Below are 14,830 nucleotides of genomic sequence, written 5' to 3' on the forward strand. Positions count from 1 at the left end.
GTCGTCACCTGCGCATGCGTCAGATGGCCATAGCGTGTCATTGTTTACAAACAATCGTCTACCCATGAGCCTTCGCGTTTTTAGCGTGTGTTGTTATCGTCGCTTGGGACTCAACCCGAGCGTGCGTAGGTGACGACCCTCCCGCTTTAAATGACTACAGTCGTTGCTCCACATAGGGACTCGTTTGCATACACATGATGAATGGCGTAAGTGTAGCATGCTGTTGTTAGGACGCGACACGACTGGACCCGTGACTATATCTGACATAAAATCCCTTCCAATGCGGCCGTTTATTATTACTAAAGTTAACTATGTTGAGGGACAAGTACAAGTCGCGTGGCCTCTCACTCTCGCACTCGAAGAGATCTCGGCGGCCATTTTTGGATACTATCTATTCTCTACACATCGTATTTTATTGATGTCAATACGAAGAATGTATCTTCTTACCAATGACGAGTACTTGTAATGTGTACCAAACATCGAATCAAATTCACGTACTTCAGAGCAGTTCCCATAAGGTTTTGACTTCTTTTCAATTCGAGTCTGAAAGAAAATTAACATATTTTGGTTAAAAATCCATATGGATAAGGTGTGCTATTTTCCAGTAGTGGTTATTACACTGAATGCTGTGTTGTGGCGACACCGTTTTAATTTACAACACATACAGCTCTATTATGTATATCTACAAGTAACATACGTGTTAGTAAGTATGCCCATACGTGTTAGTAAGTATGCCCATACGTGTTAGTAAGTATGCCCATACGTGTTAGCAAGTATGCCCATACAAATATCGAACGGGCGATGCACGACCATTGCTTCGTTCTTTACGTGTCTGCCTTACCCCGATGAAGCCAGCCCATCGTTTTTATTTTAAAGTTGTATCAAAACTTAGTTAAAGCACGGAGGTTATCACGCATCGTGTGTTTGAAGTTCATGTAAACAACAATGTATTTTACACGCGTTGTATACGTCGCTATGTGTCCCATATCGAACAGGACGCGGCAAGACGTCCACTTCACCTTTAAACGCGCTTTTAATTAAAACAAGCGTTTTTTCTGCCCTTTTACACTACGATAACTTTAAGTTATTTGAGTTTTTTTTAAGAATGTATTTTCGTCTCACCTCTCGCAGTCCTATTGATGTCACCGTCCCAGGTTTGATTGTCGTTCCCTCATCTTGTGGCAATGCAACCATATCGCTCGGCTCTATGACAACGCGTACTCCAGCATCACGCCCGTACATACTGATGTATTCATTTTGCTCCAGGAACAGCGTCAATTTAAGACCTGGAGACAAGTATAGCAAACACTATAGTATGGTAACTAAAAGAATCACAGTCACATTGCGCGTTCGAATTTCGCGTAAACAAATAATGCACTTTAACACGCGTTGCATACGTCACATGGGACCCACATCGAACACGACATGTGGCAACGACAGTGTGTTGCTATAACTAAATAATTAGTTAGATTTCTCAGGAATATTGCCACTCTAAAGCGGGGGAGTCGTCACCTGGGCACGCGGCAGACGGTCATAGCGAGTCGATGTTTATAAACACAAAAGTCTTTGTATTTTTTAGCGTGTGTTGTTATCATCGTCCGGGACTCAATTCCCGCGCATGCGCAGGTGACCATCCGCCCGCTTTAAATTAGATATTCTGTTTGACAATGTCTAAAGCATGTACATAATTACGTTATGCTGAAATGTTTATAGGATAATTGTATCGAATACCATAATTTGCTCCTTGTTTGCTTGTACTTCTTACTTCGGTATTGTATTTACCGTGGTTGAATTTAAAACAGTTGCCGTATTTCTCGTCTTGAAATGTGTAAAAGTCACTGAAATATAAATAAAGCAACTGACACCCACACAATATCTATATTATGCAAACGGTATTGTGAATTTACATGTTCAGGAACACAAAAGAAACGACTGACAAGCAATACAAAAAACACAACATCTAAGAAATTATATCGAAATTACTGAACATTTTTTTCTGTATATTGAGTCCCATATATAAAGTTAAGACATGTACTATATATGTATAACAGTTGTATTTTGTATGAAAAACACAGTATTTCAGTATTTGCTGAAAAATCTTGATATTCAAATTATTTAATGTACTAGTGATTCAAAGTGTCTCAGGTATGAAGGTCCATGACTGTACACGGTTGCCATGGGTACTTTGATGGATGTGTTTTACCTTGGCCCGCAGCTTTCACCGTCGTAGGAACACTGTATAACAGAATCCTCAACTTGGTGACCATACGTGGCTATGTCCACTCTGGACGTTTTTAACACAGAGGCTAAATCACTGTAATCCGGCGAAGTGCTGAGACTCTTGAACCCGTGCCAGTCCGGAGGATTCTCTCCCTTGACCCTTGAAAAGTCATTATGTTGATGATAGCTTTCCATAAAATCACTGATTATATTCATTGACTGTGGAATAGATTCGAATATATTCGTCCAGCGTGTGTTGCCCATGTGATCTATATTAATACAATTGCACAAAGAACTTATATTCACGGGATATACAATTTGTGGGTTGCTGGTGCGCCAGATATTCTGCTCGACACGTCAACAGTGTGCCTTGACGTAGATGGCCGCCGAAATCTAGTTTGAGAGCACAGTCAGCTGGCGCACACGTGATAAAAAAATAAATACGATATTTACTATAAAGGGACCGCCATCTTGAATGGAGCATACAACTAAATAAGAGACAAGTTGTGAAACGCGTTTTTCAGATTCCTACAAATCACGATAAAAATACCAATCTTTCACAGAAATACGATCCATTGGGATAATATTAAGCCAACCGATAACAAATTCGATCGAATTCGGCGTTTTTGTGTGAACATCAATACAACATAAAGTCGATTAAAAATGAATTCACTCTTCTAGTAATGTTGTTCAAATGCTTGTTAATAGTTATTAAACTATGAAAATCATTTATGCTGCATGATGCTTTTTTGTTTTGTTTTTAATATCATGCTTACCTATAACACGTGAGCTGCAGTTTTGTTCGTCACTGTGATCTACGCAGTTTGGAATGGTATCGCATATTGCGTATTGGTAGACACACTCCCCAGATCCACAACGTCTATAATCATCGGGACACTGAGATTCAAATGCTTGGAAGGAAAGTGAATAAAGTAAAATCACTACACTACACGCCACTACACTACGTGGCATCACACTATAATAATACACTGTACGAGAATAGACTAGATAGAATATACCACACTAGACTAGACCACACACTACACAACACTACACTATAATATGAGGTTATTACGAGGATACTGCAAAGCATACACGAAGACAGTACAGCTGGAGTATCGACCGACGCACAGCGGAGATCTATGCGACCGTGTACTGTCTGAGTGCATAGTTTGCAGCATCCTCGTAATAACCTTATTATTATACTTTTCCTCCCAGGGATACATCATCGAAATGCCGAAATCCAAAACGTTTAGAACAGATTAAGCGTACTTCTTTGTGTGGGGTCCGGTCAAACCCTGGGGCAGCCATGTTTATTTTTTATTATTGGAGGACGGTTCCGCGCGTAATCGTTCCATATTTGGAATTCGCGTTTCCTAATATGGTAGGATGAAAATACCCAGTGCAATACCGCAAAATTACGGCACGCTGTAACTTATGGCGTTACGATGATAGGTGTATAATAATATAATACAATGCAATACAATGCAATTCACTACACCAAACTACACTACACTACACCAGACTAGACGACACCAAACAAAACACCGTGTCACATCACACTTAGTATGAACGCCAACTCACGGATAATATCCCGTCTTTCGTAGTAATACATATCCCCATTTTTCGTATTTTGACCAACGTCCCCAGTTGTTTGTTTTCGAGCACTCAACATACACTCCCGTTTAACTGGCTTGTAAACAAATGACATACAATCGAACTGTTCTTCGAGGATGCAAAGTGTTGCACATTCTTCTACATTTGTCCTGTAGAATAATTTGTCATCGAATGCAGACAGATGTTTCCATGGGTACTCGTTAAATGCAAACATGACATTCGGCTTTTGTAGACGTAATCTTTTTTTACTTGGTATGAAATCTATAAATGAAGTTGACATCATAACATATATCGTCAGTGTATTTGCAGAAATGCTTGGTGTTAGCGATATGCAATAATTGAAGCCACAACAATCTACTCGCTTGAAACAGAGAGGTAATATAATGTCCGCTGCAACAACAGTATGCTGGACAATGGGGACGATGTGATTGATGAACAGTACATTTGATGGTTATTATAGAAATCCTGTTGATGTGGTTTTCTGCAACTGGATTGCGCGAAAGTCGGGCTTAAATCTGTTTTGAACAAACATGGAAAGACGGATTGCAGGTGACAAATTAACAGAAATCTTAAAGCGGATGGGTCGTCAACTGCGCATGCGCTGGAATTGGGTCCCAAGGGACATTAACAAGCACGCTAAAAACGCTAAGGTTTATGGGCAGACGCTTGTTTGTAAACAACGACGCGCTATGGCCATGTGTCGCATGCGCAGGTGACGACTCCAACCTCTTACATACCTTTCATGTCATAGTGAACGTAACTAATGTCTTCGATCGGTTGAGACTGACTCGTTCTGGATATTCCTCTATCGTTCAAATAACACGTCGCAGACGACGGATGGTAGTCAAATGACCGACATCGAAACGATAATTGCTCGAGGCAGGCCTCAGCACATTGCATGGCAGAAAAATTGTGTATTTTCTTTTTATGGTCATCCGGCATGTGCAAGTTTGGATTCTCCCAGAAATGTAGCAAGGTTAGTTCACCGTCTGCGTCGGGAAAATAACAGGTGAACGTTAAAGGGCGCTGGTCCTCACGCCACGCATGCGCAAGATATGGCTCTCATGTTAACAAAATGGCCACTTTGACTGCTGCACAGACCAACGAGTACAAACTGAGACGTTACCGAGCTCTAAATAGGTAATTTCTTTGGTGATTGGAAGGTGTCGAAAGAGTCATCGGCGGTAATTAGTGCAAATCATCGCGCTAAGATCAAAACACGTACGATTTCCAGCAGAATAGCGCATTGGATTGTGGGAAAATCAACGTTTATCAACATCACCCTTTAGTCATAGTAGACCCCTACAAACCTCTATATAATAAAAACAATTATTGTTTAAAAAAAGATGATTCGATTAAGTTATCTCACATAGGTAAAATGTTCGCTCCTAATTGACGTGTTTACATGCTAATACATTTCAAACGTGCCATCATTTGCATAAACCAACGTTGGGAGAATTGAAAACTGTGAGTCCGTTGTGAATGACAAAAACACAAACAAAGAGGGCCCGTGTAGTGTATTGCAAATGTAACTCGCTGGGGAAGTTATTTACTGAATTCTGCAAAGAAACACTGATATGAACGATAGTCATTGAATGAAAATGAGTGTGCTTCCACGAGAGACCCGGATGTATGACCTTGTAGAGGTCAAACACTTAAATATCATGCTCCCTTGCTTGTAATTATTCTTTTAAAGTGGTCTACCATTTCCTGCACGCCTTGAGAACCAGTTGCCTGTGTCCCATTCCATAAATAACACTTCTCTTTACTAGACGAGTAATCGAATGAAGTACATATGAAGTCTGGATGATCGACACAGATTTTAGCACAGTCGTTAACATCTTCACAATCGATAACGTGGTCGTAATGTGTGTATTCGTAATGCGTGCGATCATACACGAAACCAAGATGAGGTATATCTGAAGATAAAACAAACTCAATATGACTATATGTCCGACATTGTATTGTAGTACAAATAGAATCATTACTCAAATGTGCTGTTTTTGACTTCATGTCATGTTTGAACTACGCAAGTCGTTCCAGGGCCGTCTACGCTTCGCATTATTCGAGCGATGGACGTTAAAAGCAGTCGCATCCAAGTATAACATGACCGTGTGTGTAGAAAAGAGCACACATTTGCTCGCTTTTCTTGGATGTAGCCACCAAGTGATGTACCTTAAAATGTTCTTTTTTTTCTCCAGATTTGTGTCAAATTGATTTTTTTTCTCACTCCTCACAACGTTTTGGAGATCTGGCCCACAGGATTTTTCAGCAAAGTTTTCCATGCCCGTGAAATATTTTCTTGATTTTTCTCTCTGCCCAGAAATTAGAATATAGGTATAGGACTCCCTTATTGTAAATGCAGAAACATACACTGAACACCCAAAACGCGTGTCTCTATGAAAATAATTGACCCAACGTTGTTCAATGTCTCCCCTTAAACAAATCCCCAAATTATCCTCTACCCTCAAGAAATTACACGCAATATCCCCGTCCTTACAAAATTGTCGCCCGCCCTGAATGTAGAAAATTTTAACCCTGCTCTCATAAACAATCACAGAATAGATTTTCGGCGATTAGCGTCATTTACTCCACCTGATTACTTACCTATGGAGCACTGTGAGCGAACAATCAGTTTGCACGTGTCCCATCTCACGTTGGGGTCAGTTGTGAAACACCATGTCGAGACCGCGTCTGCTACACTATTGCGGCAATAATTATGATCCCCTATACCTGAGTACGTTCTAATAGCGGGGTCGTAGAAATGCGAGTGAGGTTGCTGATCACTCCATTTCTGGCAAGTCAAACCACCTACAGTTGTACTCAAAAATCCTCGGTAGTCTGTGGCATGGGGTTCGTATGAGCATTCTGCACCTAATGAGTGATAACAAAGATAATCTGTATCGTGTTGGTAATCAAAAACGACCAGATCAACTAGCCGTAAACTATCTGATAATGTTTTCCGTCCAATCTTATAAAATTGTGTCATAAAAATAGATAATATCATCAAAAAGTAAATTAAAACGTACCGATACAAGAGTACCTTGATGGTTCGCCTACATCACAGTATTCAAAGCGAATGTCTTCATCGATCGTATAACACCACAGACCGCCACTATCGTCATCCGGGTTGCGACAGAAATTATGATCACCAATACCGCCACTGGGGAAATTATTTGAGGTTCGGTCATGTGCATGAGGAAACTGTTCGCTCCACTTTTGGCAGGTTCTACCAGAAGACGTTTCTGAAACGATACCACGGTAGTCCTGGCCAAGTGGTTTTGTATAACACTCCGATGTTCTCTGGTAAGGGACAATGTACTGCGGTGTATCTTCAGCAGCTGAGAAAACAATTAGTTTAAAGGAATCGTGTTTAATTAGTGGGACCATGCCATCGCCAAACCATCAGTGATCACGCCGTGTAACGTGTATTGTCGTAAACACATGTAGTGCATATATTTCAGACGTACCTATACAGGAATGATTGCTTGGTTCACCAACATCACAGTATTCATATCGAACATCACCATCGGTTGTATAACACCAAGGACCGCTACCATCAACATCCGGGTTGCGACAGAAATTGTGATCACCAAGACCACCATTAGGATAATTATTGTGGATCCGATCATGTGCATGAGGAAACTGTCCACTCCACTTTTGACAGGTTCTACCAGAGGACGTTATCGACTTTCTACCCCGATAGTCATCACCAAGAGGTTTGGTATAACACTCCGTTGTTTCATTCGCTTGCGTATAAGCATAACTGGGCGTACTCGACAAACAATTGACGCGCATTTGCCCGATGTCACAGTACTCCCAACGTATATCATGATTCATGGTGTAACACCAAGTCCTATCTCCAGCGTCTGGATTTCTACAGTAGTTGTGGTCTCCGGTGCCTCCATCCGGATCATATAGGTAGTGCTTATGTGGAGAACTTTGGCTCCATCGCTGGCATGTGTTACCGTTAACAGTAACGCTGACATAGCCACGGTAGTCTTTTGCATCCGGCTCAGCGTAACATTCAAGGCCTACAACAGAAATATACATGTGCTACGTTCGTTACATAATTCACATTCATATTCGGGATATTTCAAGTGGTACGACAGAGCATATATTTGTTATTTAGAAGAATTCGTAAACGAACTACACACAACAAATGTCTAAATTATTTTTACTTTTCATTCTCTAGATAATCAACTTTTCATCAGTATTATGTAGTCAGTCATCTTGATTCTCAAGCAAAGGATTGTGGGTAAAGTATGACATCATAGAATCTATTGTCAGAAATTGAGTAAATGATTTCATAGGATACTATTCGAGGGAAAAACAAGTTCTGTTGCTGCAGTCAAACCTTGATATCATACCTCTGCGTTCATAGTAATCATAATGCTTGTCGTTCTCTAGAAACACCCCGGATGTAAGGCTGTTAACATCTAGCAACCAACATTCATTAGCCAGAGGCTGATAGACAAACGCCAAGCAAACAAACTGGAGTTCATTCAAACAGTTATTGGCGCACTGTTCAGTTGTGATAGTGCTGCTGTAGAGTAGCTCCGTTTCGTTATTCACAATGGTGTTACGGTAACGTTGGAATTTTATCGACATGCTATGGCTCAAAGTAGAATGGTCTGAAAAAAAGGCACATGTAAGTCTATTTATTAACCTAGTGTAGAACATGTTGACATAGCTGCATGACATTTTAGCGGATTTGATTCTTGGAATTAACAGAATCTTAATTTAGCTAAAGTATCGACTATCTCCCAGTGAGAATATACTTTCTGTTAAATTAACTACATCTTGAATTAGCGAAATAACAGATTAGCTAAATTAGCTAAAATAACATGCTAGCTAAAAAGACATGTTTTACAGTATACTATTATTTTGTGTATTTTATTAAAATCGATCTTATGTGGCAATTAAAAATGATTGAAATGTGTAATTTCGAAATATATTTTTCCAAGAAGTAATATTAATTAATTATTATCAGGGCTAAGGGCGACACCTTACCAATAATTCGCTTGCCATAGTAGTCGAACGTATCATCATCGTACACGGCACCTGTAAATTCATCAATGCGACCTGGATTCAACTTGCAGTACATGTATTTGTCGTTGTAGTCAAAAGATAAGCAGTCGAACCCATCGTGTTCCAGACACATTGCGGCGCATTGTTTCAGAGTCACGTTCATATGCTCATGGGTTCCAGTGAACGGCATGTGGTGATTGCTGTTCTTCTTAAACAGGTAGATAGCTGGATGTGAATATAAGAGGGAATTGTAAATAACAACACATCCAAGTGACATTCAAAATGATAATTATTTAAGTTCAATAACACAACACGAAGAACAGATAAACAATCGAAAAGTCTACTTCAATTCTACAAAACAAAGGAATGACATTCCACAAGAACAAACAAATATACGACGCAGTCAAATCAGCAAGAAGGAAATATGTGATAACAAACACTTCACATGTTAATTAAACATATGCTGGTCAATAAACACAGGCGCTTATTTTACATATTATTGAAATTTGGACCTTCAGGCATTGAGTTTGTGGTCTAAATCTTCTAAACTAGAAACTGGTTATATATTTTGTAAATGTAAATTCATGATTATTAGGATAAATATGGTGATGTCTTACCACAGCTTGAAGGATATTCATCCGACCCATCAGTACAATCATCAATACCATCACACAGCATATCTGTTGACATACAACTACCTTGACCGTCTAGGCATTTGTATTCGTCCTCGTTACATTCTGAATACACAATATAATATGTCAATGCACGCGTTCGTCCTTCTACCTCTCATCTACGATGGTCTTAATTTAGTTTATAAAATCCAAATATGATTCTTTAAATAGGTTACACCGTTTGTACTATTTTCTAGTAATTATCATCAATTGGTTTCACGCACCGGATGCATGTTAGATCAAAACAAATTTCAACGAATTCTATTAATGATTTTCTCATAGTATTACCTCAATACACTTAAACTGAGTGAAACGTACCACAGTTGTTTTCATCTTCAGCTTCATAGCATTCTACTTTACGATCACATCGATTCTGTATATCAATGCAGTAACCCCATGGGCTACCGGATTCACATCGAAACTGTGAATCACCACACAACCCTGAGACAAAAAAACAAACAAACAAACACTCAACTATTTCAAATGTGAAATAATATTATTGGTCCCTCAAGTTTATCTAAAACCTGGTTTATAGTTTCTATGAATTACAATAATAAATTTACGGTTTGGGTCAAGACTGCATTGGAAAATCTACCCTTGATATTTCATTTCACAAGACAAATGATGCCCCAGGTTATTACTTAAAGATATGAAACATCTTTCCTATATACAAAAAAGCATAACTTCCATGGAATTATTAGGTCATCAGAAGTTTCCCTTCTTAAGCTCCAGAAATGTCAATTTAGACTTACTGACATCTTAACATCAGGAATTGGCGTCACTGACCCTGTATCACCTTGACTTGCAAGGAATTGTAAAACTTATGCAATTCTTATTAGCGACAATGTGGTAATTTATTTTGTTAACAGTGATCCTTATATCAAGAACCTAGTAACCTTGGTGACACTCCTATATATTCAACCAAATATTATTAAACGATTTTTGAATAAGGAAAAGTCATAAGTATACTACTTTTTGTACCTGGCGTGCAAACAATTTCTCGTCATTTCCTCGTACAAATACAATAAATACTAAGTGAATCAAGACACCTATAAACAGACTGTTTTGTTTTCATAATTCACGTGCAATATGTCGTTGTGTTTTTTGAAAAGACAATGAGTTAATTTATCTCCAAATAAAAAGAAAAATTGAAAAAGAGGGACGCTGTTTAAAAATCATATGTAAGTTGTTCTTTCAAAGTTGGCGGTAATACTCTTTATATTGTCCAATGCGTGAACACGCCAATATTAGTAACACATTTCTTGTGATTACTTACCGTAAGCACAGTTCTCTTCATCGCTCATATCTCGGCAGTGATCGATACCATCACAAACAAGGTAGGATTTGATACAAAGATTACCGTTTGAACAAGCAAAATCTCTGTGTAGACATGGAGCTACAATAAAACATACATATTAGATGCTGTGAGAGGTACAAAATAAACAAATAAATAAACAAATAAACAAACAAACAAACAAACAAACAAACAAATAAATAAATAAATTACCATAATAAGGTAGGACGTACTCTTCGTCCACGACTTTTGCTCTCCAATGTTCTGAGTTTGCGATGGCGGTACTTCTCAATTTATTTGTATTGCACACTGTCACACTAGGAAAGGGTAAGCTTAGCACAGACACTACATTATTCTGTGAAAACAAAGATTACATTAGGTGCATTATTATTTGATTAGACGCTTCACCTTTTTTGACAAAAATGCGTCATTGCATAAAGAAATCACTTATTTTGACCCCATAAACATGATAAATAAGTTAGATAAGCTTTAATACAAATGCTTCTACTTGTTTCAAATTTATAGTCTGTGGAAGGAACTGTTGCGAAATATTTCTACACTTCTATATTTCTACGATATTATCAGTATGCTGGACTTGCTTTATGACCAGTTTTGAGGATATATTTCCCAACAAAGCGTCACCAAATTGATACAGAATCCCGACTCAGTACAATTAAAATCATCTCTTTTGTAATATACAGTCTGGTAGAAATCTGGCCTATAGAGTCAAATTCGAGGCACTGATCTGGAGAAGAAGCAGATTATGTAGCCTTCTTAATCCTCAAGTTCAACTGGGCTTATGATTGAAGTACTATCATTCAATTTAGGATTGTTGATAAAAATATATATTTGATCATGAAATTAAAGGATTTGTCTTCTTTAATATCTTTTTTTTCCTGTAGATATTTAGTTTCATACGAATAAAGAAATAAATCAACCAGCAAAGGAACACAAAGAAGGTATAAGCATTTTTATTGAACATGTCTGATGGATGAGGATTCTTAAATGGTAACTTGAATTTATCATCTGGTGATTTAGTATATAGGGTGGAAAAATCAAAAGTGACTTGTCATTATATAATGTTTGTGCTATATGTTATATGTTTGTAAGTAAAATTACTATTTCTAGTAAGTTCTTTAATATAGCATAATAATATGATTATAAAAACAAACACTATGACATTGGATGTCTTGTTTGTAGGTATAGCAACATATGTTTCGTAAAGATAAAACAGGCAATTGAGTGCACCTGTGTCTTTAAAGGGTGGTGGTCGCCGCGCTGCACATGTGCGACATTTTTGTTGATAACATGCAACGCGCTCTTCTATTGGAAATCAGAAGTACGAAAAAATAATAATAAGTGCCGACTTTCTGCTATAGACAACTAATTTTTCATAATTGGTAATAATCACCATAATGCCAACCCCAGTAATTTAATGTCCCCAATGTAACATTACAATACTTGAATTGTTGAGAATTTATGATTTAGGCGACAAATGTAAGACAACTTTTTGTTTTCGAGATTAGGTTAATCAAAAGCGACAATAATTAAATTGGATGATAATATATTGTATCTTTGAGTAAATATGTTTGAACGCGAAAAGGACAGTCCAAGTTTGACGGTACAAATCGGTGATATCAATATAAAGCAGGCGCGGTATAGTTACAGACAACAGTAAGGTGACGCATACACCCGGAGATCCATAGGAATAGCGATGATGTTTTCTAGCAATTGTATAGAAACAAGAATGTTGGACTAAATGTTGGACTACTTTATAACGTCATATTTTCTATATGACAGTGAATTCTGAACGTTATCGTCACACATGAAAGGTTGAAGCAATTGCGATGTGATAATATCGACTTAGATTGAAAATATCATTCACAACGCACGTGGAATATGAGAAAGTCTTTAAAAAGTAAGCATTGCAAGGAAACAGTTGAAAAAAAACACAAAAATACAGCTGGAATGTTTGAGACGCATAACGAGGAAGTCAAGTTTGAAAGAAATGTCGCTCACAAGGCACATCAAATGTAAAAGAGGTCGAGCAAAGCAGCTAATAGATTGTGGAAAGAACGAGAAAATGAACGTCGTTTATTATTTGTTCACTCATGTTGTGCTCTAGGACATTTCTTTCGACTAGATTGACGTGGGCATTGATCCTAGACCAATTGTTCTACGACTCTATGTCTGATCATACAATTGTATTGAAAAATACCGAAATCACTTATTTTGATTGAGTTATTTTGTGTTTCCAGATATTTAATATGTTAGTCGCTAAGTTGAAAGGAACATAAACTATTAAAGACATAAAAGATGACTAGCTGTGGCGGTTTGTCAAACAAACAAACAATGAAACATCATACAATTTTGACTTCGTTTTAGGCTTAGATGTATTCAACAACGGATTCAATATAAATTAAAAGCACATGACAAACATAAACTTTCGCGCCCACGGCGACTGCGCCTCGCAACTGTAAGCAGATACACACCTCAGTAAGCTTTTTGACTGCTCTAAAACGCATATACAGAAGATCTGATGAAAGAAATACCCAAGTTCAAGTATTAATTTAATGTCAATCAGCAACACACTTTGTCTGATGATCTATTGAAATTTACCATTGACTACTAATTGTATTATATAAAATTTAAAACACAGAATTCAGCGTATTCAACAAAAATCGTATGCTGCAGTCATACGAAATGTAAGATAATTGCTATCTCACTAAATGTTCTGCGAGAAAGATTTTTGCCATCGCTGACGTAGTTATCTGTTTAAACAACTGCTAGGAAATAAAAGAACGGGAACATCATATTCACTGTTTTAAAACTTATTTACGTTTGGATCGATAACGCCTTCTTTCATTTATTTGTGTGCTTGCTCTGCAACATCCAACAGAAATCACACTTAATACTTCATCTGGTTGGCGGGTTACAAGTGTTCTACGTCAAATTGAGTAAATTAACATATGATGACAGTATTGTAACTAAATGTACGTACATCCAACATACTGAATCAATCTCGTCTTTTATCGACTAATCAAAAAAAAAAGAAAAGATAAAGGGCTTGGAGATTTTTAAAGTGTACTCTGATTGCGCTAAAATGTTATATTTCTTATGGTATATTAAAATAGTAAACAAGCTTCATTTTACGTATCGGAGTAATTGTTAATATAAGCGAACTGATAATTAATTAGGATTTAAGTGCTGCTATTTTCTGAAGAGAAGTTTTTATTGACTAACCATATGTGATGGCAGTATGAATGTTTCACTAATTAATAACATTGGAATTCAATTAATACTTGATTTTTCAGTAAATCAAGATTAATATTAGATATTAGTATGGGAAAGATATGTGACCATAAACAGTGATCTATTTTAACTCAAAATATGTCAACCTTTAGAGCCATTCTGGTTATAAATATTCAGAAATGCCCGTATCTACCACAAATCATACACACCGTGTATTTGAGACAATGCTAAAGTTAATTCACAATCCACTCACCTTCATTTTAACGTTGTATTCAAAGAACTCACATATAACAAGGGAGCCTTGAATAAGAAAAGCCATAACCCCGGCTAAACACAGAATTGACCAAAGTAGTCGCCCGAAGAAGCTCGGCGAGTAACAAATTTTAGATAACCCGTGAGCTGTCGTTTTTAGAGCAAATTCCCGGAAGATTTCTTGCCATTGTTTCTCCTTCCCATTTTTATCGGCAACCTCTTTCACTTCAACCACCGAATCCATACCTGAAGTGCGTAAACTTTGCTTCAGTGTTATTCACTTAATGAAGCTGTGGGAAACTTGCTCTATCGGACGGAGATTAACCAACTAACTAACTAACTAACTAAGTGTAGAACATATTTCTGATTAAGAACCTGACGAATCAACACGGTAGTCAGAAAATATTTATGCTGATTGCGGGAACGAGGGATCGTTATTCAATAAAGAAAGAACTACCTCGTTGCTAGGGTACCCATGCATGTGGCGCATGAT

The 14,830-nt window shown here is 37.7% G+C and overlaps 1 protein-coding gene across 1 annotated transcript in view; it reads right to left on the bottom strand.

The window, feature by feature from the left end:
* LOC144356731 (uncharacterized) overlaps positions 1 to 14,581 on the bottom strand; it is a 21,346-nt gene extending 6,765 nt beyond the window's left edge. Inside the window, exons 1-18 of the mRNA XM_085493738.1 lie at positions 14,339 to 14,581; positions 11,047 to 11,188; positions 10,816 to 10,935; positions 9,858 to 9,980; positions 9,486 to 9,605; positions 8,851 to 9,093; positions 8,208 to 8,471; positions 7,304 to 7,871; positions 6,867 to 7,138; positions 6,445 to 6,711; positions 5,542 to 5,756; positions 4,575 to 4,794; positions 3,805 to 4,098; positions 2,997 to 3,131; positions 2,204 to 2,489; positions 1,732 to 1,838; positions 1,123 to 1,286; positions 448 to 543 (exon numbers count right to left, since the gene is read on the bottom strand). Coding sequence (XP_085349864.1) covers positions 448 to 543; positions 1,123 to 1,286; positions 1,732 to 1,838; positions 2,204 to 2,489; positions 2,997 to 3,131; positions 3,805 to 4,098; positions 4,575 to 4,794; positions 5,542 to 5,756; positions 6,445 to 6,711; positions 6,867 to 7,138; positions 7,304 to 7,871; positions 8,208 to 8,471; positions 8,851 to 9,093; positions 9,486 to 9,605; positions 9,858 to 9,980; positions 10,816 to 10,935; positions 11,047 to 11,188; positions 14,339 to 14,581 — 3,879 coding nt within the window. The remainder of the gene's footprint in view (positions 1 to 447; positions 544 to 1,122; positions 1,287 to 1,731; positions 1,839 to 2,203; positions 2,490 to 2,996; positions 3,132 to 3,804; positions 4,099 to 4,574; positions 4,795 to 5,541; positions 5,757 to 6,444; positions 6,712 to 6,866; positions 7,139 to 7,303; positions 7,872 to 8,207; positions 8,472 to 8,850; positions 9,094 to 9,485; positions 9,606 to 9,857; positions 9,981 to 10,815; positions 10,936 to 11,046; positions 11,189 to 14,338) is intronic.
* Between the last annotated feature and the right edge of the window lie 249 nt (positions 14,582 to 14,830).

The sequence above is a fragment of the Saccoglossus kowalevskii genome, chromosome 19 (assembly GCF_978046115.1).
Source record: "Saccoglossus kowalevskii chromosome 19, keSacKowa6.1, whole genome shotgun sequence".
NCBI lineage: Eukaryota > Metazoa > Hemichordata > Enteropneusta > Harrimaniidae > Saccoglossus > Saccoglossus kowalevskii.